The 27,666-nt window shown below is 37.5% G+C and overlaps 1 protein-coding gene across 1 annotated transcript in view; it reads right to left on the reverse strand.

Moving 5' to 3' along the window:
• Positions 1-27,666, reverse strand: part of WDR72 (WD repeat domain 72) — a 227,036-nt gene that overhangs the window by 145,652 nt on the left and 53,718 nt on the right. Inside the window, exons 12-13 of the mRNA XM_010836763.1 lie at positions 26,175-26,395; positions 22,977-23,172 (exon numbers count right to left, since the gene is read on the reverse strand). Of these exons, the coding sequence (XP_010835065.1) occupies positions 22,977-23,172; positions 26,175-26,395 (417 nt within the window). The remainder of the gene's footprint in view (positions 1-22,976; positions 23,173-26,174; positions 26,396-27,666) is intronic.

Genomic DNA, 27,666 nt, shown 5'->3' on the forward strand with positions numbered 1-27,666 from the left:
TGGACGTGAGTCTGAGTGAACTCCGGGAGTTGGTGATGGACAGGGAGGCCTGGCGTGCTGCGATTCATGGGGTCACAAAGAGTCGGACACGACTGAGCAACTGAACTGAACTGAACTGAATCTTCATTTGGGTCCATCTGAATATGATGTAGGGACACATGTGAGTTAAATATTATTGAAAGTCACAATACCATTTCTTCCTTCAAAGTAGATGTGTAAAAAATACCATAAAATCTACCCCTCATAAAATATTCATTGTATAGAATACCTTTCATAAATATCTTACATTTTTCCCCTATTGCTTAGTCTTTAATGAGTTTTTATACAATTTGTTTTAACCCTAACTATACAACAGTACATTAGAGAATGGAAACAATCACAAGAGAGCTTAGAACAATTAACATGCTAACAGAAAATGAAAAGAGGGTCCTGGCCAGTATTCCAGGCAGTTATCACTGATCCAAAATTACGTATTCCTCAAGAAGCCAGTGCACCAACAAAGGAAACTATAAGCAAGGTGAAAAGACAGCCTTCAGAATGGGAGAAAATAATAGCAAATTAAGCAACTGGCAAACAACTAATGTCAAAAATATACAAGCAACTCCTACAGCTCAATTCCAGAAAAATAAATGACCCTATCAAAAAATTGGCCAAAGAACTAAATAGACATTTCTCCAAAGAAGACATACAGATGGCTAACAAACACATGAAAAGATGCTCAACATTACTCATTATCAGAGAAATGCAAATCAAAACCACTATGAGGTACCATTTCACACCAGTCAGAATGGTTGCGATCCAAAAGTCTACAAATAATAAATGCTGGAGAGGGTGTGGAGAAAAGCGAACCCTCTTACACTGTTGGTGGAAATGCAAACTAGTACAGCCACTATGAAGAACAGTGTGGAGATTCCTTAAAAAACTGGAAATAGAACTGCCTTATGATCCAGCAGTCCCACTGCTGGGCATACACACTGAGGAAACCAGAACTGAAAGAGACACGTATACCCCAATGTTCATCGCAGCACTGTGTATAATAGCCAGGACATGGAAGCAACCTAGATGTCCATCAGCAGATGAATGGATAAGAAAGCTGTGGTACATATACACAATGGAGTATTACTCAGCCATTAAAAAGAATACATTTGAATCAGTTCTAATGAGGTGGATGAAACTGGAGCCTATTATACAGAGTGAAGTAAAACAGAAAGAAAAACACCAATACAGTATACTAACGCATATATATGGAATTTAGAAAGATGGTAACAATAACCCTGTGTACGAGACAGCAAAAGAGACACTGATGTATAGAACAGTCTTTTGGACTCTGTGCGAGAGGGAGAAGGTGGGATGACTTGGGAGAATGGCATTGAAACATGTATAATATCATACATGAAACGAGTCACCAGTCCAGGTTCGATGCACAATACTGGATGCTTGGGGCTGGTGCACTGGGACGACCCAGAAGGATGGTATGGGGAGGGAGGAGGGAGGAGGGTTTAGGATGGGGAACACGTGTATACCTGAGGCGGATTTTTGTTGCTATATGGCAAAACCAATACAGTATTGTAAAGTTAAAAAATAAAATAAAATTTTGAAAAAAAAGAAGAAGCCAGTGCACAGAAACATAAGAAACAGCCGAGCCTCTTTGCAGAGCCTAGGTCCATATTGACAATATTTCCACATGTATAGCCTGCTTTCATCACTTAATGAAAACACTGCACAACATCTTTAATTACAGTTTCACCAAATGTGAAACATCACTAATTACATTTTACACCAAAACTTTCTCTGTGGCCCCTTTTGAAACTGTGTGTCTAGCTGATGTCCTCTCTATCTGCCAAAGCTTACAGTCCTGAGACATCACTGCATGATGAATAAGAGCAGACTCAGCACCAGCCTGCCATTCACTTGAATCCTGGTTTTACCCTTTCGTGTTGTGTGGTCTTGGGCGAGTCATTTTACATTTCCGTGCCTCACTTTCCTCATCTGTGCAATGGGGATCTTAATCATTCTTACCTCACAGGGAATTAGATTGAGTAGATATGTAGAACGTCTTAGGGTGGGTTCTGGCACACAGTGGGTGCTGCGCTATCTGACAGTCTTCCTCTGATGTCCGTGGGTTCTTACCCAGCCCCTTGCGAGTAATTTAACAAACCTATTCAGCTCTGTGGCTCTAGGATCTGCCTGACTCCAGGCCTGAGCTCACTAGGCATAAGAGCAGTGTGGTCTCCTCTGCCTCCTACCTGAAACTCAAAACTCCTCCTTGCCTCTCAGGGTAGATTATAATCAAAATCAGAGTAGGATTATACATTTGCCTTACTTTTTAATCCTCCTCAGTAAACCAGGCTGGAGTCTGGCCTAAATTAAAGGCTGGATAAATACTTCTTAGTGGATTATATGACATCAGTAATGTGGCTAATGATTTTTCACGGTGGCTACACTTGGGATTAAATCCAAACTCCTTGACCCACAAGTCATATTCTTGCCCCAGCTTCCTCCCATGTCATCCTCTCCTTGTTTACAAATTAGATCTTTTTTTTTGTTTGTTTAAAAAACAGTTCTTTGTTTTTAAACTTTTTATTTTGTATTGTGGTATAGCCAATTAAAAACATTGTGATAGTTTCAGGTGAACAGCAAAAGGACTCAGCCATACATGTACATGTATCCATTCTCCAAACTCCCCTCCCATCCAGGCTGCCACATAGCATTGACTAGAGTTCCATGTGCTATAAGATATAAGAGGATCTTGCTGGTTATCCACTTTAAATATAGCAGTGTGTATGGGTCTATCCCAAACTGCTAACTATCCCTCCCCCCAACAGACTCAAAGACAAGAGAATGAATTTATGATTGCCAATGTGGGGTGGGAGATCTTTGAAAATAAATTCTTTCCAGCTAGCTCCATCTTTCTCTTTAAGTAGTAGCTTAAAGCCTCACTTCCTCAGAGAGGCTCTTCTAAAGTAAATTCTCCTCTGATGCATTGTTTTTTCTATCTCAGCTTCTTTATTTTGTAGATCTTAACACATTTGTAATTGGTATATTTTGTTTGCTAGTTAAATTCAGGGTTTTCTCCCTACCAAGTGCTAAATTCTTTTTGGAAAGCAGAGTTCAACATGTGCTTGCTCAGTGAATGAATAAACCAAATTTTACTGTTTTTTTTTGTAGCAGTGGAAGGAGGTGGCTATGAAAGCATCAGAGCATGCCATGGTCTCAGTGTGACAGAAAAAAAACACCAAATTATACCCCTTTGTAAACATCAACCCTGGAGTCCAGGAGGAACTAACACTGGGAAAAGCAGCATTTACATGCCTGATGCCTGAACCAGGTCTCAGCAATGTGGCCAAGTCTTTCCTGATTCCAAGAACCTGGAACTGGAAACACAAGTGAGTCTCTGATGGCATATTTTAACTTGACCTGTGGAGTAGCCCATTGCTTGCTGCCTAAATGGCCTGGATAATGCAGCAGAGTTGTTTCTGCTTCCATTCAAGCAGACATGCAGAGTTAACATATGCAGTTCCAGATAGTGATCAGAGCAGAGAGACAAAGGCTTAAGCATTATCAGCAGATGAGTGAGGATTAAATCCCAATGAAATAATGTCATTTTCATCTTCAAGACAGTATGGAATAAGATTTGTCAAGAGACCAGTATAAAACCTTTAGCAGTTTTCTACACACAAAGAGGAAAGGAAAGAAAGAAAATTCAGAAATTGTTGTAAATCAGTATGTTGTAAGAATACAGTCATATTTTAAGCGCATTGGGATTGTCAATATTTATAGGGCATTATAGTTTTTTTGTTTAGTTTTGTTTTTAAATAGGGCAAATAATACCTTTATAATATGCCTGTAATGAAATCTGATTCTGAAGTATCAATCTATTTTAAATCAAGACGTGTACCAGGAAGGATGCTGCCTTCAATAGTGACAGAACATGGCAGAGGATAAAGAGAATACATTCAGATGATAAAATATCCCTTATATGTCATAGACTTGAATATCTACATAAAGAAAAGGAAGGAGAAGTAATATTCTACACTTTGATTCCCTTCCAAAGAAGCAGAGATTGCTCCCTTGATTTTATTTCTCTTATAATCTTCCCATATTTTAAATATTTGTTATCTTCTATTTAAACATTTTTCAACTCCCACTAATATGTGTTTTCTAAAATCAACAAAATTATCATAGCCTGCTACCAATTAATGAATAGCTTTAAATTACATATTTAAAAACCCAAGCCAGATAAACTTTGTTCTACAATTTAACAACTAGGTCAGCTAAGTCTATAAGAAAACCAATACCTATAATCTCAAAACCGTCAGAAATGGTTACAAAACAAAACATAGTTACGTGATGAATACATTTGCAAACAGTGAGTAAATTAAGATTCAAAAACAATACTCAGATGGGTTAGTTTTTAACCACATTTTACGTAAATATTTTGCTTACTCAAAATTTTGTAAATAAAATTGAGATAGTAGATAATTTATTATAACTTATGGTGTTTTGCCTCAGAAGAACAGTATAAAAATAGCATTATTACAGAAACATAAAATCTTCCCAGCACACTAATATCACATATATTGTAAACCAACAAATTTTAAACAATTTGTTTAATCAAAAATTTTATCAATTAAATATTGTGCTTATTGTGGAATTGTGAAAAATCAGAATTTGGTAAATAATTCCTATCTTGTGATTAGCAATTGATATAAATTATACTTATATGACTAAAGCTTAATAGTGAGAACATGTGAGTGGACACATTATAGACTTAGGTCCTTTTTCTACATCAGGTAGGCATTTTCTAACTGACTACATCACAATATCAGGCAGTAATTAAGAGGGCAGTTATACTTCAAATTGACTGTCTCCAGAAGAGAACAGGCTGGAATAATGGCCTCACTACCACATTTAGTAGTCAAATTAATAAAATCAGGTTTCAACAAAACAGCTTATTGACAGCTATAATCAAATTCCACGTATCAAGGCATTTGACCACTGGGTCTGTTGTGAGATTTACCATTTATCTTCAGTTACACGTGAAGTTCATTGCTTTGTTCACAGAAGTGCATGGAGATCGACCTGGTGCCCTCTTCCTAACAAAACCATTTCACAGTTACTGCATCTTACTCCAGAAAATGTATAACTGATGGGGGTTCTGACCAGGGATAGGGGACCCAGGAGGTATCAAACTTAGCTAACTAGAAAATAAGGGAAGGGTGAGGATAGGAAATGGATCTGAAAACATTAAATTAGGCATAAAGGCATGCACCTCCACTCCTAGATGTATATGAATAAATTCAGCTGTAAAATAGATTGCCAAGGATGTGACTCATTTTATTCTATACAGAAGTCTTAATATGATAAACTCAGGATTGGCTTCACATCAACCTTCTATACCTTAAGGGTATGTAGAATACATTTTCACAAAGTCTCTGACCACCACGACCTTAACCCCAGCTCTGCCACTGCCTCTAGCACATTCAGAGCAACACTGGGATTTATCAGCTGGGCCACCTCAACCCTCACATCTAATTCTGACCGTTGACCTCTAGAAAAACAGAATAAAGGGGTGAGAGTGGGGGTAGGGTGAAAGAAAAAAAGAATAAAAATACATTGAGGTTTGAAGTTGCTGACATATATAAGGATTACAAATAATACACTAATTTTAAACAAATTTGAAGGTAGAGTTTTTTGGAAAATGTATTTACTTATCAAATATTCCTCCTTTTTAAACATGTGCTAACATCATGGAAACTACTATGACTAAATTTTAATTTTTAACCTCATTCTAAGACTTCATATAATTTAAAACCAATTTAAGAAGTGAATATTTATGGAAAAGTATTTCTATATAATGATACAAAGAACATATTTAAGTTTAAAATTACCTGTTATAAACAAAACATTAAAATTGTACTGCTTATAAGTATTGCAAAATGTCATTCAACCTGTATTTTTTATTCTTTTATACAAGGTATGCTTATTTTTTTACTTTTAAAATATTTCAAAAATAGTCTTTTTTCCCTCATTTTCTTGGTTGAAGATTATTTTACTTAGAGGATACAATATTCCTAGAGATTTGACTCTATCATTTATTCACTTCTGTTGTCAATTAATTTAGTTAGGTAAATATCTTACTGAGTTGCTCTGGAATTTTGCAGGGAAAAATAGAGTATTGGATAAGGAAAAATCAGGAAATAGTCTCTTGAATAAGATGTTGGTTGGGTGAGGGTGGAGGCACAGGGAAAGTCACTTTTTTGTTTGAGGGACATGATGGTCATGGGAGGACAGAAACTTTTTAATTGCAATCAATTTCTCCCTGGTATATGGCAATGGTTTCCTTCAGGCAAAGACTGGGTGACCAAACCTCCAACAGGCATGTCAGCACCAATTCTCAGTGTACCTTCACTACAGTTCCGGCACACCGTGCCTCCACTTATACAATTTCATATCATGTTTTTGTACCCAGCTACACAAAAAGCTTCTCCTATCTCTTCGTTCTTCCATTCCAAACACTATCCTAACTGAACACCAATATGACAGGTAGAATTCTACGAATAATCCCCAATAACCTCATCCTTAAGTGAATCTTTCCCTTGTGAATACAATTACAGCACTTCAGTGATTATGTTGTTACATGGCAAAAAGTAACACTGCATATATAATTAAAGTTTCTAATTTGCAGACCTTAAAATAGGGAGATTATTCAAGTGGGCCAGGCCGAATAGCAATTTTTCTCCAGCTGATAGGAGAGGGGTACATCAGAGAGATTTAAAAGCATAAGAAGGAAGCAAAGTGTCATTTTTTTTTTTAAGTTTTGCTCTTATTTTACTAGGAGCATGATCCTCCATCTCTATATTTCAAAATTATGCCATTGAAACTTTAAGGCTGGCCCCATGTGGTGTGCCTGTGAAGACCAATAAACAAGAAGCCATCTTCAATGCTCAGCAAAAACACACAAACAAAGTATTTGTAGGATGGCAGTTGCACAACTTAGAGTAATTTTTTTTTGTCATGTTCTCTTTGGCCAAACACATTTGCAAGAAATGAGTTTCCATTCCCTCTGGCTTTAGTTCTCTGAACTGATGGTGTCTGTACCGTAGGATGTCTGAGAAGCCTATAGGTATGTAGGAGATTTAGGGAAAATTTGGGCTAGAGGTTATATTAATTCTCATTTACTAGAACCATCTGACTTTATTTTTTAGATAACTTTTCTGTTTATTTTAAAAAATGTTTTTGGAATACAGTTGATTTACAGTGTTTTAGTTTCAGGTGTACAGCAAAGTGATTTTTTTTTTTTTAAGATTCTTTTCCATTATAAGTCATTACAAGATTTTTTTTTTCTCTAAGAGTGTATATTAAAGACATTTATTGCAGCAATTTTGCTGTAGCAAATACAAAACATATAAAAAACAACTGGTTGTACACTGAATCTGAGGCATAGTTTAAGAAAATACGGTAGATGCAACTTTCAAACTTTAGAATTCTTTAGAATTTTTCTTCTAGCTAGAATATTATTCTAATTAGTCAAATTTATATCTAAAGGCTTTGAAGTATATCTATGACCTACTGGTGTTGTTTTTTTTTAAATTTTATTTTATTTTTAAACTTTACAAATTGTATTAGTTTTGCCAAATATCAAAATGAATCCGCCACAGGTATACATGTGTTCCCCATCCTGAACCCTCCTCCCTCCTCCCTCCTCATACCATCCCTCTGGGTCGTCCCAGTGCACCAGCCCCAAGCATCCAGTGATGACTTTGAAGATAGAGGAAACCAGGAAGAAGAATCAGGGAGTGGCCTGGAGGAGTAACAGCACCTACAGCTAGCAAAGAACCTCAGACCTGTAACCACAAAGAACTAAAATTTGCCCAGGACTGAATGAGCATAGAATGGAATTCTTCCTAAAAGCCTCCAGTTCACAGTCCAGTTGGCTGAACCTTAAATTCAAGTCTAAGCAGAGAACCTGGTTGAGCTCACCTGGACTTAGAGAACTGAGAGTTAGTGAATGGGTGTTGTTTCAAGTTGCTGAATCCACGGTGATCTCTTAAGCGGCAGCAGGGAACTAATGCAAGTAGTACTTGTGGCCGTACTTTTACTTCAGACAGATTTAGATTTCAGATTTTGTTGTTGTTGTTGTTTCCACTATCTTACAAGTGGAAGTCTGCTTCTTAAGCAAAATAAATAACTAAATACATAACTGTGTAAAGTCATAAAAACAAGCGTGAAGCCTGGCTAGACATTTCATACTTTTTAATAACTCCCTTCTACCCTCATTCTCTGAGTATTAGGAACCATGAAGAGATTCACTAAATAGGTGAGATTGAGCTTTAATATACACCTCAAAAATTGCCTGGGACTTTCCTGACGGTTCAGTGTTTGGGGTTTTGCCATCCAGGGCAGGGTGTGAGGGTTTGAACCTTGGTCAGGGAGCTGGGATCCCATATGCCTCATGGCCCAAAAACCAAAACATAAAACAGAAGCAATATTGTAACAAATTCAATAAGACTTTTTAAATGGTTCATATTTTTTAAAAATCTTTTAAAACAATGCCTTTTAAAGCTCTCAATTATTTCAGAAGGAACTATACATAAAATATATTTTTTCTCCTTATCATCTTCATTAAAATTGCCATTAGCTATCATTAATTGAGTATATTTTCAGCTTTGCTTAGCACTTAATACACATCTTATTTAATTCTTAATGCAGGAAGGTACACAAAACTGAGGTTGAAAAAGGATAAGTTTCAGGGTATTTGTGTGTCCTGTGGTTGAGGAAGTGGTTAGGGAAGGTATTTTGACTAAAAGCTAGGAAAGGCAAGAAGAATGCCGAGGAGTGGTGTTACATTTCCACCACAGACCATGAGGAATGGCATCTTCGGGGCTAAGTTTAAACTAAATAAGGAGAAGACAATTGAAGAAAGTGTTTGACTGGTGAGGTAGTCAGGAAAGTCTTCAACAGGTCATGTAAGAGATGATGAAGATTCCAATCCATCTGGCCTTAAAGTATCTTGTTTTTAAATATTTTTCTACTTCTGAAGTATACTACATAATTCCATGATTTACTGGAGACTTACAAAATAAATGCAGAATGTAGCTTATCTTTCAGATGATCCAAGTTCATCACTAGACACTGTTGACAGTCTTGAGGTTAAGAAGCAGTAATGCCCTTTGGAATTACTGAGATAAGTTAATAGTGTTTTTCGGTGGGTTCTTAACTCTATAGAACCATTTCCTTTTCCTTATTCTTTAGCCAGAGCATTTTATCCTATTCTTCTCACCAGCATCACTGTTTCTATAATTTATAATCTGCTGCCACTTCCTCTAGGTGATTTGTATGTAGTTGGATACACCTTATACAGTGGAAGGAATCTCACAGAATATAGATAAGCTTTCTGGCATCAACCTTTGTCCTACCCAGTTCTGAATTAGAAAACATTAAGGAAGCATTATTCAGCCTTAAAAAGAGGATATTCTGATACATGCTACAACACGGATGAATCTTGGGGGCATTATGCTAAGTGAAGTAAGCCAGTCATAAAAGGACGAATACTGTGCCGAATCCACGTATATAAGGTACCTAAAGTAGTCAAATTCAAATTCATGGTGACAGAAAGTACAAAGGTGTTTGCCAAGGGCTGCAGGGAGGGGAGAATGAGGACTTATTTTTTATGGGTTTCATTTGGGAAAGATGAAAATGTTCCCAAGATGGCGATGATGGCTGTACAACAATGTAAATGTACTTCAGAATAATTCAAATGGTAAAATTTATGTTATGTATATCTCACCATACACAAAAAAGCATCTGCATTGGTGAGATTGCCCAAGGAAAATGCAAACAAAAAGAGAAGGACACTGAGAACAGGTCCAGGAAACAATAGAGAGAGAGCATACAGAAATAGCTGGGAAAAAGGGGCTCTTGGCCATCAAGAGAAGGCAGATTAATGTGAGGCTGAGGATGGAGAGAGAAAAGAGAAGGACTCAAATGGCAGTGACTGCAGACAAGTACCTGCCATCATCGAGGTAACGTCAAGAAAAGTTACATTAAAACAGTGGAGGCAGAGCCAGATTAAAATGTGTTAAATAAATGGGAGGCAACAAAACACATGGCATTTTGTGGAAAACATCAATTACTTTGTGGCGCTCGTGGTAAAGAACCTGCCTGCCTATGCTGACAGATGTAAGAAATGTGGGTTCGATCCCTGGGTTAGGAAAATCTCCTGGAGGAGAGCATGGCAACCCACTCCAGTATTCTTGCCTGGAGAATCACATGGACAGAGGATCCTGGCAGGCTACAGTCCATAGTGTTGCAAAGAGTCGGACACAACTGAAGCGACTTTGCATGCAAGCATGCATCAATTGCTTTGGGGAGAATGACAGAAAGAGATAATACAATTCCTTATTCAAAATGTTTAGACCATAGTGTTTTAGAACTCAGAATTTTTCAGATTTTGCAGAGAGAAGCTAATGCACAAATGTATATTGTATAACAGCTATAGCAGAGTATGGAAGAGCAGACAGTAATAAAACATGCCATGTATCTACAAAAAAAAAAGAATACTTGCACTTTGTGAAATAAATAACATGTTAATTAAGGTTTGATTTTGTTGCCTTACCACAAACTAATTAAAAAAATAAAAATTTTGTTTTCAGAGCTTTTAGATTTTAAATTGTGACTAGAAGAATGGAGACCTCTATTCAAAATAATTGATAGCTAGTAGGCCAGAGGGACTTCCCAGGTGGTACTGCAGGAGACACAAGTGATAAGGGCTTGATCCCTAGGTCAGGAAGATCCCCTGGAGTAGGAAATGGGCAATCCGCTCCAGTATTCTGGAAATGTAAAATAAGATTCGACAAAAGAGCCTGGCAGTCTACAGTCTAAGGGGCTGCAAAGAGTTGAATAGGACTGAGCTACTGAACCCACACACAGGAGGCCAGAACTAGTGAAAAAGATATTTTCTCATATAAGTTGGTAGGGTGCTCAGTTTTCTATAGTATTGGATATTGGATCATACATTTGACCTTTCCTTGTATCTGTGCAGATAAACTAAGTCATCTGATTCCAAATTCCCAGTTTTGCTGTTTATTTATATATTATTAGATTATGATGTATTAAAGATTCTTTTAAACTCAGTATTAAGAAAAGCACAACTTGCTTTGTAAAATCATTGATGAGGGATAGTCTCATTAACAGACCAAACGTAGAATGTGTTTTAAAGATAAATGACATAAAATAAGAAACATGTACAATGTGTTAATCCTAACTAGACTTACAGTTGACACTTCTGGAAGTAAGGAAAGTATGATAACCAAATTCAGTGCAAATCATGAATGAAAAGTAAATTGTCTTGTCAAGCCTTCTTACTCCAGTTCTTTTCCTGGTTCTCAATGTTGATCTATCAGCATACAGTACAATTCCTTTAACTGAAGTTAGTGAAACAGTTTGCTATCCCCTCAAAGGACAAACCGTAAGATGACACCCTGGGTTCCTCAGTGGCGTTCCTATTTCTCTGACTCTTTGGCCTAGAGTGGATGGAATCTACCTGCAGTTGAATGTGAAAGGGAAAAAATGATAGGCCAAAAGTCCAATACTTTTGAAAAGGCTGAGATTAGCAACCAACATTTTTTATATCACACAAGATAAAATCTGACAGCATTCCCATAGTCAAATTTCCTGCCCACCACCGAAGACAAGGACTTGACCTTTAGATTTGTTTTCACCAGATTCAACCCTGGAAACACAAAAGACCTTTCCTATCAAATCCTAACAAGTAAGTTAATGGTAGAAGTTGGATATTATTGATGCCCCAGATGAATCAAGTGCATTCAATATCCTTTATCTCTCAGCCAAATCAGAGAACCTACTTTCCCAGAGAATAACAATCATTACAGTCCACTGAGTCTTGTTTTTCCAATCGTTTCCGTGGCAGCTGGCTACTGAGAAGTTGTTAGGGAATTGAAAGAAGGCAGCATGGGGAGGGGCAGATGGCTCCTTTGGGTTTATTTCACCAAACTTGGCAGCTGTGAAACCCACTAATGTTCCAAGCATTCATATAAAATGCTTGCCAAAGGGGCCAAGTTAAGGAAGAGCCACAGAGCAACATTCCTGATGTGTTCCTCTCTCTTGCTATAGAATAGCCCCTGAGAACATTAAATGCAGATTTGGAACTAACATATCCAGCCTGCACTTGATCCAAAATGTAATCAGACTGCAGGAATAAGCTAAAATTGATTATTGCAAGTATTTTCTTTACTTAAAACCTTGAAAGATAGCAAGTAATAAGGGAAACAATAAAGGCAATGAAGTTTCCTATGTCTCTGTACCCTTGGCAGATTTGTTATTTTTCATTTTTTGATTATAAATGTGAATGTAGTGTGATATTTCATTGTGATTTTGATTTCCATTTCCCTGATGGCTAACATATTGGTAATCTTTCCATATGCTTTTTCACAATTTGCATATCTTATTTGAAGGAATACCTATTCAAGTCTTTGTCCTTTTAAAACGTGATCTTTTATCTTTTTGTTGTATTGTAAAAATTCTTTATACATTCTGGATATTAAACATTTATGAGATATATGATTTGCAAATAAGTTTTACCATTCTGTAGGCTGTCTTTTCACATACTTCATAATGTCCTTAGAGGGACAAAAGTTTTTAATTTTTATGAGTTCCAATTTACTTTTCTTTTGTTGCTCCAGTTACTTTTTTATTAATGCAACCATGTGGTATGTGTGTATATATGTGTGTGTGTGGTGTGTGTAGATAAAGTGATAGGAATAGATATATAGATATATATGTAATATACAAATATATGTATGTGCAATATGCACATACATGAGTGGTTAATTAATAAAAATAAAGCCAGTATTCTTACATACATTAACTTATCCCATCTCTTCTACAACATTGTATTATCATCATTACCATGAGGAAACTAAGACTGATCAATTTGTGATTTGCCAGAAAGTGCACAAACTAAAAGTGGCAGAATTTTCTGTCTCTAAATATAAGGCAGTAACGTTAGTTTCATACATTAGGAGTGAATAATGAGTCATATGGAAAAATAATGCTTAAAGAAGCTACACTTTAAAATTTTTCCCAGAAGAGTTTTTAAATCTATCTTATCCAAATTTCTTCAGAATTCTTTTTTACTAGCCATAGATTTTTTTTTTTTGCCTTTTTACTGAGGTATAGTAGATATACAATATTATCAATATATAAGTTACAGGTGTACAGTATAGTAACTCACAATATTTAAAGATTATACTTCATTTATATCAAGTTATTATAAAATATTGGCTATAGGCCCTGTGTTGAGCAATAAATCCATTAGCTTATTTTATACATAATAGTTTGTATCTCATAATTCTCAATCCCTATGTTGCCCCTCCATCCTTCTCTCTCCCCACTGGTAACTACTAGTTTGTTCACTATAGCTATGAGTCTGTTTCTTTTAGATTCCACATGTGTGGAATAACCATACAATATTTCTCTTTCTCTAACTTATTTCACTTGGTATAATATCCTCTAAGTTGATCCATGCCTACCTGCTCAGTCACTAAGTTGTGTCCAGCTCTTTGCAACCACATGGACTGCAGCCCACCAGGCTCACCTGTCCATGGGATTTTTCAGGCAAGGATACTGGGGTGGGTTGCCATTTCCTTCTCCATGGGATCTTCCCAAACTAGAGATCAAATCTGTGTCTCCTGCATTGGCAGGTGGAGTCTTTATCACTGAGCCATTAGGGAAGCCCCTAATTCTATCAATGTTGTTGCAAATGGCAAAATTCCATTCTTTTTATGGCCAAGTAGTATTCCATTTTGTATATATATACCACCTCTTATTTCTCCATTTATCTGTTAATGGACACTTAGGTTGCTTGGCAGTTGTAAATAATGCTGCTATGAATATTGGTGGTTTATCATTTCAAAGAACCAGCTTTTAGTTTCACTTATCTTTTCTATTTTTTTTAGTCCCTATTTTATATTTTCTCTGATCTTTACGATTTCTTGCCTTCTACTAACTCTGAGCTTTTGCTCCTCTGTCTCTACCTCATCCTGGTGTGAGTTTAGGTTATTCATGTGAGGTTTTTTCTTTGCTGAGGTAAACTTGTAAGGCTGTACTTCCCTCTTACAGCTGCTTTTGCTGCATCCCATAGGTTTCTGGATCATCATGTTTTCATTTTCATTTATCTCTAGGTATCTTTTTAACTTTCTCTCCGAAAATAAAAGTGCTTATAATACCTTCAGGCACTTTTTATTCAGGGATCCATTGGCTGTTTAGCAGCATGTTGATGCTGCTGTTGGTTAGTCTCTAAGTTGTGTCCAGCTCTTTGCGACCCCATGGACTATAGTCTGCCAGGCTCCTCTGTCCATGGGATTTGCCAGGAAAGAAATATTGGAGTGGGTTGCCATTTCTTTCTCCAGAGAACCTTCCTGACCCAGGGATCAAACTCAGATCTCCTGCTTGGCAGGCAGATTCTTTAGTACTGAGCCACTTAGGAAGCCCACAGCATATTGTATACAGAAGCAAAATATTTTTAAACATTTTAATAAAACTCGACAGATATTTGCTAATTTTGTCCCATGTGTCAAGTGCTATGCTGTTCCTAGAACAGAACAGTGAACACTGACAGACACAGTTCTTGTCCTTTTGGGTGTTTTAGGCTATTGAAGAGGGCATATGTTAACCCTTAAATTTTAGATACAAAATTATATTTGCTATGAGAACAAATAGCAAAACTCTCCTCTACACTAACTTGCCTTTACCCTGCCTTCAGTTAACAGCTTAGAATACTTGTAGCACTTTCAAGCCTTTAGTGTAATCCATAAACTGTGTGCCTGTATGTTGTCCTGTATTTTTTCAAATTGTTTCAAAGGGATGAACTTATCATGATTTTATTGGAAGACCACGTGTGAAAATTCTAGTATCCCTTCAGAGTGGTATGCCCTTCATCAGAATAAGATATAACTGTTGAGCTAAACTAGAGTGGTGATAGGAAGATAAAGAGGGAGAAACAGAGAAACTTTCTGTATAAAATAGTACAGTAATACATGAAGGATTTATCATAAGTAATACTTAATGTTTATTCAGTGTTAACTACCATTAAGAGATGGCAAGTTTTTGAGGAGTTAAAAGTTGATTGGGATAATAAGAACTGGAAAGAGTAGAACAAGATTCAAACTAAGCAGTACGAATCTCAGGGCTCATAGACACTAATTTCTACTCAAGATGTTGAATTTTGACAAATGTGCAACTATTTAGTAGCTAAAGTCCTGACAAAGTCCATATGCACAAGCATGTACATAAGAAATTGCACACTCTTGCACACAATACTACCTGAATCAAAATCTCAAATTATAGTGTAGCTGTGGTAAATAGAACCAAGAAGGAAGAAATAAAGATTCCCCCCAAAATAGGCAGGAAACTAAAAATACATGTTGAGTAATAACATCAGTAATTGTTGTAATAAAGAAGAAAAGGGCTTGGAAAAGGTGATATAGGAAAAAAGCCCACCCTGTACTTTAACGTATCCTATTTTTCTTTTCCAAAAACAATCATCCCAAGAGGGTTCCATCTGTAATATAGCACAACAAAATAATGTGGCTCTGAGAAAATGACATATCGGAGAGACTACTGCCTGCCGGATGCTGCATACCCAAAACCTACCCTTAAAATGCAAATAATGAAAGTCATACTCTGGTTGTGCTGACAAGGCAGTTGGCACAACATAACTTTACCTCTTATCTACAAAGGGGTGACCTTGATGAGAAAACCGAGCAACACTGCCCCTCAGAATGCTATAGTTGGTAACTAGTGGAATTGTAAATTTTTAGGATCAAACCCAGGTCTCCCACATTGCAGGCAGATTCTTTACCAGCCGAGCCACAAGGAAAGCTTTATTTTATATACTGTATACTAAATATAGTAGGGTTCCCCTGGTAGCTCAGTGGTAAAGAATCCACCTGCCAGTACTGGAGACGCAGGTTTGATCCTTGGGTTGGGAAGATCCCCTGGAGACAGAAATGGCAACCCACTTCAGTATTTCTTGCCTGGGAAACTCCATGGACAGAAGAGGCTGGTGGGCTATAGTCCATGGGGTAGCAAAAGATTTGGACACGACTTAGCAGCTAACATCAACTAAATATACTATATACTACAAAAGAAGAAAACCAACTAAAACTTTTGGACTGGAAAATTATTTCTCCAGGTAGTGACCTTGTGTGATATTCTGGAGTGGCAAAGTAGGAATTTAGACACATGATTCTATTGTGTTAGGGAAAATATGACTACCTATATCTGGGAAACTGTGTTTTACATATATCTATATAGCCTCATCCAAAACAACTAAAACAAACTCAGATCTATAGTAGATTAAACATTGGTTGTTTTCTAAAAATATGTCCTATTACTATTACTTGACAAACCTCATCTTATCTTTCTTAAGAGTTTTAGTTTTAAAATTTTCTTTTCTTCTTGTACTTTGAAACCACGGAAGAACAAATGTATCATTTATATGGCATCATAGTAGATGGATACTTTTATAGCTAGCTGCTACTAATTTCACTAAGAAATTAAGAGAGAGGAAATTTAACACCTGTGGTGAAAATAACTCTGAAATGCACTGTCTTCTTCCTTACTTCCTTAATTTCATATTCATAGGCTTTGTTCCCATTGTCTGTTTATAAGACGGTTTTAAAACTCAAAGTGTGTTTTCCCACAGAAACCATGTCATAACTAGAGGCTGGATCCTCAGGCCATGCTGCCAGAGTAAAGCTTCCTGCTCAAGGTCACACAGCTCACATTACTGAGAAGACATAAGAAGAAACTAACAAAAACAGATTCACAGGGACTCTCAGCTCTACCCACTCACTGGCCTTGAACCCTAGGCCCCAAACTGTTCTTGAGATGTCCTTAGGTTTGGAATCCACCTTGGATATAATACCTTTAGATATTCTTCCTGAAGCCAGTGCCTGGGAAAGAGAAAGCCTAGCTCCCAGCAGGAGTCACAGGAGGGGACTGGCAGTTGCCCATAAACTGTGCAAGCATATCTAAGAGCTTCCTGAACAAGGGAAATGATTTCAGCATATTTTTTTTTTTTTGGATGACCGTCTTCCCAGCAGCACAAGAAAGACTGCCCTGAGCAGTGACTCCTACGTGTGCTTCTCCTGCCCTCCTGTCAGCTATCGCTTCTGCTATCAGAGTTCCTGCCACTAACAGTCTCCCCACTTGCAATTTGCTATTTCTAATCTGTCATCTGAGAAATCAGATGACCAGGGCTGTTAGAACCGTGTGTAAATTGAGAGCCAGGCACTGAGAGATAGCCAGAATTCCTCTCCTTCAGGAGATCATTGCTGGGTTTCCTGGTAGCCACTTCTTTTCTTCTGAGTTTTTCTTATTTAATCCTCTGCTTGACAGCCTCAGAAAGCTGACCTCCATCTGCAGAAGGTGCTTCTGCTGTACAGTACAGTGAAGAACACACGAGAACAAAAGACAAACACACCACAGTGCAAGTGCCCAACACTCAGCCTGGGGAGCTTCAGACTCAAAAGTTCTCTATGTTCCATTTCCTCCTTAGCAAAATGGGTTTAACCATACAGAGTTGGTGAAATATGATAAATTAAAATTATAAACTGCTTCAGAATGAGTTGTGAAAATAATGATCTTTAAAAGAACTAGTGGCTTTGCCTTCAAAGGGTTCCAAAGAGGCCTCTGTGCAGCCACATCCAGGCTTTATCCTGATTCTTTCATTCATTATTACACAAGCAACCCTTGTCATTACAAATAAATCAGAAATATGGAAAAACAGAAAGAAAGCAAACAAAATCCCACCAAGTGGCAAAGGACATAAACAGACATTTCTCCAAACTGCCGCTGTAAGGCAAATTCAGCCTGTCATCTACTTTTGTAAATAAATGTTTATTGGAACACAGCCCCCCACCCCACTCCTTTATGTATTATCAATGGCCTCTGTGCTATATATGACGGCAGAGTTCAGTAGCTGCAACAGAGACCATATGAATCAGAAAGCTTAGAATATTAACTGCCCAACCCTTTACAGATAAAGTTTTCTTGACCTATCTTATCAATAAATGTTTTACTTTCAAGCAAATATGACTTTATCTTTCCCACACACAAAAACATTCAGTTGTTTAATATAGCATATTTCTTAACACAGGCCATAAGCTTAACAGAAGACCTTCGATAATAATCATAATATTTACATTTAATAACACAAATTCATTACACAAGTTTTCTATTATGTAAATCCATTGCTATAAACAGAAAAGTCCTCAGAATTAATGTAAATTCAATTCTTAAAAGAAAAATGAACTTGCAGCTGAGATTTATTTCTGGTGTGTATTTTAGGGAGAAAAAAAATCAGTATTACATTATCCCTATTGTATCTCATAGCAATGAGAGTGACAAAACTGCCCAGAGTTGTCAGTGCGAAACACAATGTGAGAGCTCAAATATTAATCAAAATGACATCTCCAATTTTTTCCCTTCCTAATCAGGCCTAAACATCATGGGACATCCGGCAGATCAATAAGCAAAACTGGATGCCCTCATCACTCCCAACCTGGCAGCGCTGTACTTTTATCCAGAAGACAAGGGCCCCCACTGCTGCATAAATACTCTGCTCTGATTGTTTGCTTCTCCCATGAGACAAGCATGCCCACCTATGATCCCACACTTTTCCCTGTTACATATCTGACTATGCCACCTGTCACTGAAAAGATATACCTCTGACGATTTCAAGATAAGATAGGCATGGGTGGTACATGGCTCTAGAATATGCCTGTGCATTCTACCAGAGAGAATAAATCAGTGAATAAATACATCTCATGAATAAAGTGAGAATAGATTGTTATAAAGTATCTGTTATGAACTAGTCTCATATCCTGTCCTCCACAACTGGAGTAAGGTGACACAGGGCCTAATCTATACCCCACCCCTGGGCTTGTGGTGCAGTTGAGAATTAATTACTTTTGGTTTTACTCCCTTTCCTTTGCCTTTTATTTCTAGGTATCTTTCCCCCAAATCCGTATCCCACTGACACCTCCTATTTTTCTTTCTAGGGCTCTCTGGAGTTGCTCTAGTGCTGAAAGATCTGATAAATGCCTGAGTGTCAATTTATTCCTTCTCCATGTATTCAGAGGAGGCAGAGTGCTTGAGAAATGGAGCAGAGAATAGGTCTGTTCACACATAGAATGAAGTTTTTGCACAACTAAAAGGATAAAAATAAGAAAAGTTGGCTGGTGTAGAAAATATACAGACTTCTACAAAAGGAAGTGAGGCATGTGCTGTGAATTTCAAAACCCCTAGGGAAGACTTGGAGGAGAAAGCTAAGGATCTATCTACAGTTGGGCAGCCAGGATCTAAGAGCCACCACAACTGGCCAATGGTAAGATGAACTCATTTGTACTCAATCTATTGAAGTCCAAGAACACTTAGGTTGGTTCATCCATTCATTCATGTGCTAGGCCTGTCAGTGAACAAGCATATTCTAGACCCTCATAGACCATTTTTCAGCCTAATTGTTTTGGTCCTAGCTGGTACTTTTCTCCCCTAACTTTATGAAACTGTAAATGGAAAGTCTTCCTGATCCTGAATTTTCCTACCTTTACAGGAAAAGGATAATATAAGTATCAAGCAGAATAAACATATTGGAAGTATATTAGCTAGATGAAATGCAGTGTGAGAAAGAAAAAGTAGTTCATTAAATTCTCAACAAAATTGGAATTGCTGAGGTTAAAGGCAGCTCAAAACAAAGCCAATACCAGACACACACTAAAAGGAACAGCATAGACTTATTCATAAGGAATGAGTGTGGTAAGGAACTCAGCTGTCAGCTGTCTCCAGAGTGTTGTGGGGCTCAAATAAGATTATCAACCCGAAGAGGCTTTGAAAAAGTAAAAAGTCACATCACAAATATGAAGGCACTGATATAATTATAGGTGACAAATTTTCACGAGTTATAAGCTTAAGATGAGTTATGGTAGTTCATAAACTATTACTGCAGATTAGCAAGAGATAAATAGCCTCATAATTTCATTTGGAACAAATATCCTATAAGTTAATCGAGCACTAAATGTGCACATATCAGTTTATATGGCCATTTTAAAACAAGCTTTTTTATAGGAAAAAAAATATAAATAACCAACTGTAGGAGATTCCTGAGTTAAAGTATGGCATATCCATAATGGCCACTATGTCAATTATTGTTCATTTGTCAACCCACTCCATCCTTCCGATACCCTTCTGTGTCTTGCTCTGTGCCCTTGGCCGATTTCTAAAACTGCCCTTCCTGTCTGACTTTCAGTTGGATTAAACTAATGAAGGTGACTGCAAAAGGAAAGAGAAGAGAATTTCCTCCAGCTCTCTTTGTTTCAGTACTGAATTTCTGGTGGGAGTGCTATGCATGCGAGCTAGGTCACTTCAGTCATGTCTGACTCTTTGCAACCCTATGGACTGTAGCCTGCCAGGCTCCTCTGTCCATGGGTTTCTCCAGGGAAGAACACTGGAGGGGGTTGGCATCCCCTTCTCCAGGGAATCTTCCCAATCCAAAGATCGAACCTGCATCTCTTACATCTCCTGCATTGTCTGGCAGTTCTTTACCACCAGTGCCACCAGCAAAACCCAGGCAGCTCTATGACCCCAGGGAGTAATCACGCCTCTTTGGCTTCAGCTTGAATTGAGTTCCAGTACTACTATTTTCTCATCATTCACTTCAGCCCTAGAGATGGTAAGAGCTTCCTGATACTGCGAGTGTCCAGGTAACGGCCTCAATGTCCATTCCTTGTCTGTTCCCTAATCCCTATCCACATCCCTCTACAGAGTCCTTTCATTACAGTCTCTTCATTTTACCCACCTGGGTTGAATTCAGTTTCTGGCCAGGGCCATGACTGAAATACAATACAGACATCTGTTTATTGACATAGAAAGATGTCTGATAGAAAGTAGATCAAAATATTAGGAGCAGCTATCTTTAGGGAGTGGGATAGGATTCCATTTTTTATGTTTCTCTCTATTCTTCAACTGTTCTACATTTGATTATATATTTGGGGAGCATAAAAAGAAATATTAAAATACAATGTTGGAATAAATATGGTTTCAAGAACTACTAGTGGGTTTTCTTCCCTTCGTTACTGCCTGTCTCATCAAAAAGAAATAAATAAAAAGTTGCATAGCTTGAAAGGTATCCTGGTGGGGCAATGGAACCATAAACACTTATGAATACGCAGATTTTTAAAAATTCTTCCTAGACTCTGTTTTCTAAGAGAAAATATGTTTGATTAGCAAGTATTTAAAATTTCAAAATTAAAAACAATGCAGTTGTACTTTTTAAAAAATGGATAACCAACAGGGACCTACTGTATAGGACAGGAAACTGCTCATTATTCTGTAACAACCTAATTGGGAAAAGAATTTGAAAAAGAATGGATGCATGTATATATACAACTTAACCACTTTGTTATACACCTGAAACTAACACATTATTATATCAACTATACTCCAATATAAAAAAATTAAATAAATACTATTGTAACCATTAAAAAACAATGTAGTTGCACATGTTTGTCAGGGTATATGTTTTACAGATTGAGATTTCACAAGCAAAAGTCAAGATTTTGCAACATTTTTTTGATAATATTTAAAATAGTTAACTCTTACTTAAGACTTGGCACTGTTTACAAGCATTTTAGGTATTCGTTAATGTAAGGGAAAATAAGTACTATTACTCCCATTTCAAAGATGAGGAAATTGACATGCAGTGAAGCCCAGTTATTTGTCCAAGGTAATAAGTTCTTCATTAGCAGGTCCTGGAGGCAAGCCCAGGCATTAGAACCCATTTTATCCATTATACTCAAACACCACTTAGTTGATAGATTACCTAAGAATTCTAAAGCTCTTCTAGTTCTGTGAATATGTGCAAAGAACAATGGGGAGCCTCATACTGGCTCACCACTTGCTAGTGTGTAATCTCACACATTTACAAATCAGACCTATAGATTCCTCATGGATACAGTGAGGAAAAATACCTCTTCTATCTACCCTAGAAATTGTGATAGTCTAATGGGAAACGAGCATGAAAGCCCATCAAAGCTGCAAAGCAGGACAAATGTAAGGTGATATTATGTAGCATCCTCTGTGTGTCATCATCATTAACACATGAACGTCAAATATAAAGAAAATAGCAATTATTTTGGTGAAGTATGGCTCTAAACCATAACATTATAAACTATCCAGTCTGTTAATAACACCCAACATAAAACCACCACGGATTAATCAATACGAATCATGCAATGGTTTCAGTGAAATGTACTCTCCAGTGCACTCCCTTGACTCACATTCATTAATTACTTCACCGTATTTGATTTGTTCCCAGCATTTGCCTGAAATGTGTTGCTCTCAACTTAAGAGTTATAGAGTAAAACTTTTTAAAAAAAAAACTTAAAACTTAAAACTATATATTCTCTATGCTATGACATCAAAAGTTCAATTGAACCACTCAGTTTTCAGTTTCCCTGACTCAACTTTTTGGAGTTTTGTAATTAATTATATTCCATTATTACTGATCATCAATTAGCTCAAAATGTTGCTGAGATGGTGAGTATGCTGAAGAAGGCAGAATTCAATGATAATTTGAGACTAATAGTAGGACACTAAATTTCCCTCTTGTTAATAATTAAAGTAGATAACTTATGTATTTATTTATAGCTTCCAGAAATATCCGGCTCAGTCCTGTGCACTGCTCCGTCAGCTAATCACCAGTGGGTCAGGGTCTGACTTGGGCCATGGTGTTTATTTTCCATACATGCCTGCAAACGAAGCCTTTAAGTGTAGCTCAACCAAAGGTAAAAGGAAGTGAGGGATTTGCATGTATTTTCTGGAACTTTCCACCCAGCCAAATGCTTTGATGCATACATACGTAAAGGATAAAAAAAGGTGTAATTTCAATATACCTGTTTCAATTTCCCAGATGTAAACAGAGTCATCTGCACATCCAACAATCAGAAAATTCTCAACGGGATGCCACTTTATCATCCTCACAGGGAAAAGGTGCTTCCGGGCACTCAGGAGGCACCTCCGCCCCTCCAGGTGAAGAAGAGCCACAGAGTGGTCACTGCACACACAGCAGATTACCTGATAACTTCGTAGCTGTGGAAAAAAGAAAATCCAGGATTGTTTGTAAGTAAATAGTCAAATGCTTTCTTTAAAATTAAACCTGATTTCCCCCTTAGTAACATGAGTTTCTGTTAAAACCGCATTTACCAAATGACGGATCTGCTTTCTATAACACCTCTCCACATAACACTGCACAGAGGGGCTTTGCACACCAAGTAGATTTTAAATTCAAAGACATCAGGAAGGTCAAAAGACACACGGCAAGAGGAGAATTCCAGGCCAGATCTACTCATAAGATAAATGAAGGACTTGACCATCACTCAGCAGATTCAGGCAGTGAGGCAGACGTCGGAAATAATGCAGAATAAAATAAACCCCAGAACTAATTTGTTGCCACAAAAAGAAGCTATTTGTAGACACAAGCTTAGGCCCAAGGGTATCATGAGCTGGTATTTTCCACTTACAGGCTCAAAATGTGATTTGGTGCTGTTCCCAGAACTATACAAATTCTAATCCAAACAGGAAACTCAGTGTAGACACAATCTAAAAGAGGTAAGCATTAGATAGTTCCAGCTGAATGTACAGCTTCAGAGACACGAGGACCAAAAATAGTGTCACAGGACAAAAATTCTTAAGATACTTTTAAAAACATCAGCATGTGGTTACCTTGAGCATAGTTTAGGACAAACACCATTCTTGCTGGGTGCTGCCGAGGCTCACCCAGAAGTTTACAGGGCAGCTCTGTGCCTCACCACGAGGGCCATGCACTGATCAGCCCCCAGTGGGGATGGCTGGAGTGTGCGAAGGAGGAGGAGTGGGCATTTTGTCTGCGCTCTCTTTTTATCTTTTCTAACCATTTTGCGATACGGATGCTCCTACTTTCCCTAAGGCACCTGGCCAGACTTCTGGCTGCTATGTTAAAAGCATCAGTTGACATCCGTTTGAGAATCTGCCAGTGCAAATCACTGACCTCTCTCAGTGGAGCACTGGGGGATGTGTTATTTTTCCTAATAATAAATTTCTCCTCTCCTTTTTAAAGGAGCCTGCAGAAATTCTGAGGAGGGGGGAAATCAAAAATGACAGGTGATATACGGGGAGGCTGGACTTGTAGAAAGGGGCAGATGGCACTGTTGCCCAACTATTACCTCGTGGAGAACCTGCCCAACCCACAGCTTCTAGAACAGACAGCCCAATGTACTTCAGGAAATTCACACACACATATAACACAAGAAAATAACATGTGAACACAGATTCTATGGCTCGAGTAAACAGTAGACCCCTACTAGGCCAAGTGAATTCTCTTTTCTAGTCATTTGAAGTTGTAAAGCTAAAAGAAGTCATAGGAAGCGGCAAGATAAAGGAGTAATCACAGAAAAGCAGACCATACTGGGGCAGGGGATTCTAAGAGTAACCTTTGTTTCTGAATTTGAGTTCAAGTTCCACTGCAGATTCTGCTGTAGTGTTTTTGTTTTTAAACTTTTTATTCTGTATTGGAGTATAGCCGATTATGGAGGAGGGCATGGCAACGCACTCCAGTATTCTTGCCTGGAGAATCCCCATGGACGGAGAAGCCTAGCGAGCTACAGTCCATGAGGTCATAAAGAGTTGGACACGACTGAGCATGCGCCCAGGAGGAGGAGCGGTTTCTCCCCCAAACTCCCCTCCCATCCAGACTGCCACATAACATTGAGCAGAGTTCCATACGCTTTACAGGAGGTCCTTGTTGGTTCTGCAGTATTTTGTCTTGGATGCCTAAGGATTGCCTTTTATGTCCTTTCAATAAACTCCCCTTTTATTTGGCTTTGAACGTGTCCTGATCTTTGGAGCTCTTGAAACTGATTTGGACTATCCTGGAGTCTAAAGGAAAATATATATTTTTTTAAAAAAGGAAGAACTTCAGGAATAAAAGACATATCAAGGTATCTCAAACCACCAGACAGTTGTTTTTTTTGGGGGGGGAAGGGGTTGTAGGGCTTACTTAACTTTGTTTTACTATTTTGTTTAATCATTTCTGTTCCTGAAATACTGCTTTATTTTTTTCTTAGTACAAAAATATAGTGCAAGTTATCTCTGGTTTTACTTTGGAGCTGATTTTTCATAATACTATTGTGGAGAAATAATTTTTACAAGTCAGTCAATTAACATAAACTCAAAGAACTCAAAACATGTTTGTTCATATTTTATCAAAGATATCAGCTTTATGAAGGCTGAATTTAAGCTGACATTGCATAAGAAGATTATATCTGAAAATATTTCCTTTCCTCAGCATAAGGTAGACGCTCATAAATTTGAGAAAGTTCAATGTTGAAAATATTTGTTAAATAAACAAAAGAGCAAATAAAAATCTATTTAAGAAAAAGAAAATGTAATGATCATTTTTATTATTAAATTGTTAAAGGCAAAAGTTAATTTTAATTTACAATTCCTATATATTTATTTTTCCATTGATTGTCCATTGAGTGTATGCATGCTAAGTCGCTTCAGTTGTGTCTGACTCTTTGTGACCCTATAGACTGTAACACACCAGGTTCCTCTGTCCATGGGATCCTTCAGGCAAAAATACTGGAGAGGGTTGCCATGCCCTCCTCCTGGGAATGTTCCCACTCATAGATGGAACCTGAGTCTCTCATATTCCTGCACTGGGTGGTGGGTTCTTTACCACTAGCACCATCTGGGAAGCCCTCAGTGTCCATTACTTTTTATTTAAAAAGAAAAGATAATTTCATTAAAAATTAAGATGTAGAACTAGGGGAAAAAGGGTAAGTAAGTGTAAGTTAAAGCGAGTTAACTGACTTTTGTAAAGGCAAGAATTGATGAGACTTTTGCTTTAGAGCCGCATTATCTGTATAAGCTGTAAAAATAATAGAATTCATAACAAATAAGAAAAGAAATTCATAAAAATCACCCAGTTGTATTATTGGTATTTTTTCTTTTCCGTGGAACTACGAGATATTTTTCCTTAGAGCTTTTAAATGTTCTGCAATGTTATATAACTTAAGTTTATGTGTTACGTTTCACTCTTCATCTTAACTTACTTTGAAATTCTCTGGGGACATCAAAAGACTTGTTACCAGGCCAGCTTGCAAAAAGAATTTATGCAAAATTTCTTCAGTAAAGATATTCCACAAGATGACCCATGAGTCTTGGTCCCCAGATACCAGCCAACTTTGGTCTAATTTTGAAGAGAGACCATGTGGGTAAAGCAAGGAAGTAACACTGTGGTGATGACCTTTGAGAACTTTCTGAGGAAGGGAACCTGGAAAACAACCAAACACCAAATAATAAAAGAAAGTTACTTTTGTTCAAGAAATAGTCCTGAGATTTTCTTTTATAAATTTTTAGTGTAAGAAAACTGCACATAATTAGAAGTAGGCAGTTGACTAAGAAAATTAATAAACAACCCTTTGTTGTTGTTTAATTGCTAAGTTGTGTCCTACTCTTTGCAGCCCCATGGACTGCAGCACACGAGGCTTCCCTGTTCTTCACCATTTCCCAGAGTTTGCCCAAACTCACATCCATTGAGTCATGATGCTATCTAACCATCTCATCCTTTGTCGCTTCCTTCTCCGCCTGCCCTCAATCTTTCCCAGCATCAGGGTCTTTTCCATTGGACCATAAAGAAGGCTGAAGAATTGATGTTTTTGAACTGTGGTCCTGGAGAAGACTTTTGAGAGTCCTTTGGATAGCTAGGAGATCAACCAGTTAATCCTAAAGGAAATCAAACCTGAATATTCATTGGAAGGACTGATGCTGAAGCTGAAGCTCCAATACTTCGGCCACCTGACAAGAACAACCCTTGGATTATTTCAAAAGGCAAGTGCCTCACTACAAGCTAGGTCATGCTTTTGATAGAGTACTGAAGCTGGGTGTTCAAAGTCTACTAGTTCTTCAAGGATGTGAGCAAGTTACCAGTTCCAGTGCCAAGAAATAGCAAACTCTGTCATAAAAGAGTGACAGTTCATACCTTCTGTGTCTACAAAAGTAATCTCAGAACATTTCTGCTGTCCTTGAAAACAACACAATCACATCTAGTATAAAAGAAAACCAAAGTTTCACAGAAGTATTTTTGCTTCAGAAGATATTACAGATTACCTAGTTCCACCACTTCATTTTACTGATAAGGCATCTGAGGCTCAGAAGGGTTAAGTGACTTGAATGCGAGTGTGAAGAAACACAGCATAATGTTTAAGAGCATAGCTTTGCTATTAAACAAATCTGGTTTTATTTTTCTGGGTCTGTCGGTTACTAGATATGTCACCATGGACAACTTGCTTTTTCCCTCTAAGCCACAGGTACTGCATCTGAAACAGTACGACAAAATAGCCCTTACTTCACACAAGACAACTATGTGAAATAAAATAATGTACATAATTTCTTAGCATTGGCACTTGGTAGGAAAACCTGGGTATGAAAACCTGGGTATTTCATACCATAGCTATAGTAGAACACAAACTTACTGATAGTTTCCACCCTTCTTCTTCCTTCATTATTGGCTAAACTCAAAAAAATTAGAGAGGACCACAGATC

This window comes from Bison bison, unplaced genomic scaffold (genome assembly GCF_000754665.1).
Source record: "Bison bison bison isolate TAMUID 2011002044 unplaced genomic scaffold, Bison_UMD1.0 scf7180017864066, whole genome shotgun sequence".
Classification (NCBI taxonomy): domain Eukaryota; kingdom Metazoa; phylum Chordata; class Mammalia; order Artiodactyla; family Bovidae; genus Bison; species Bison bison.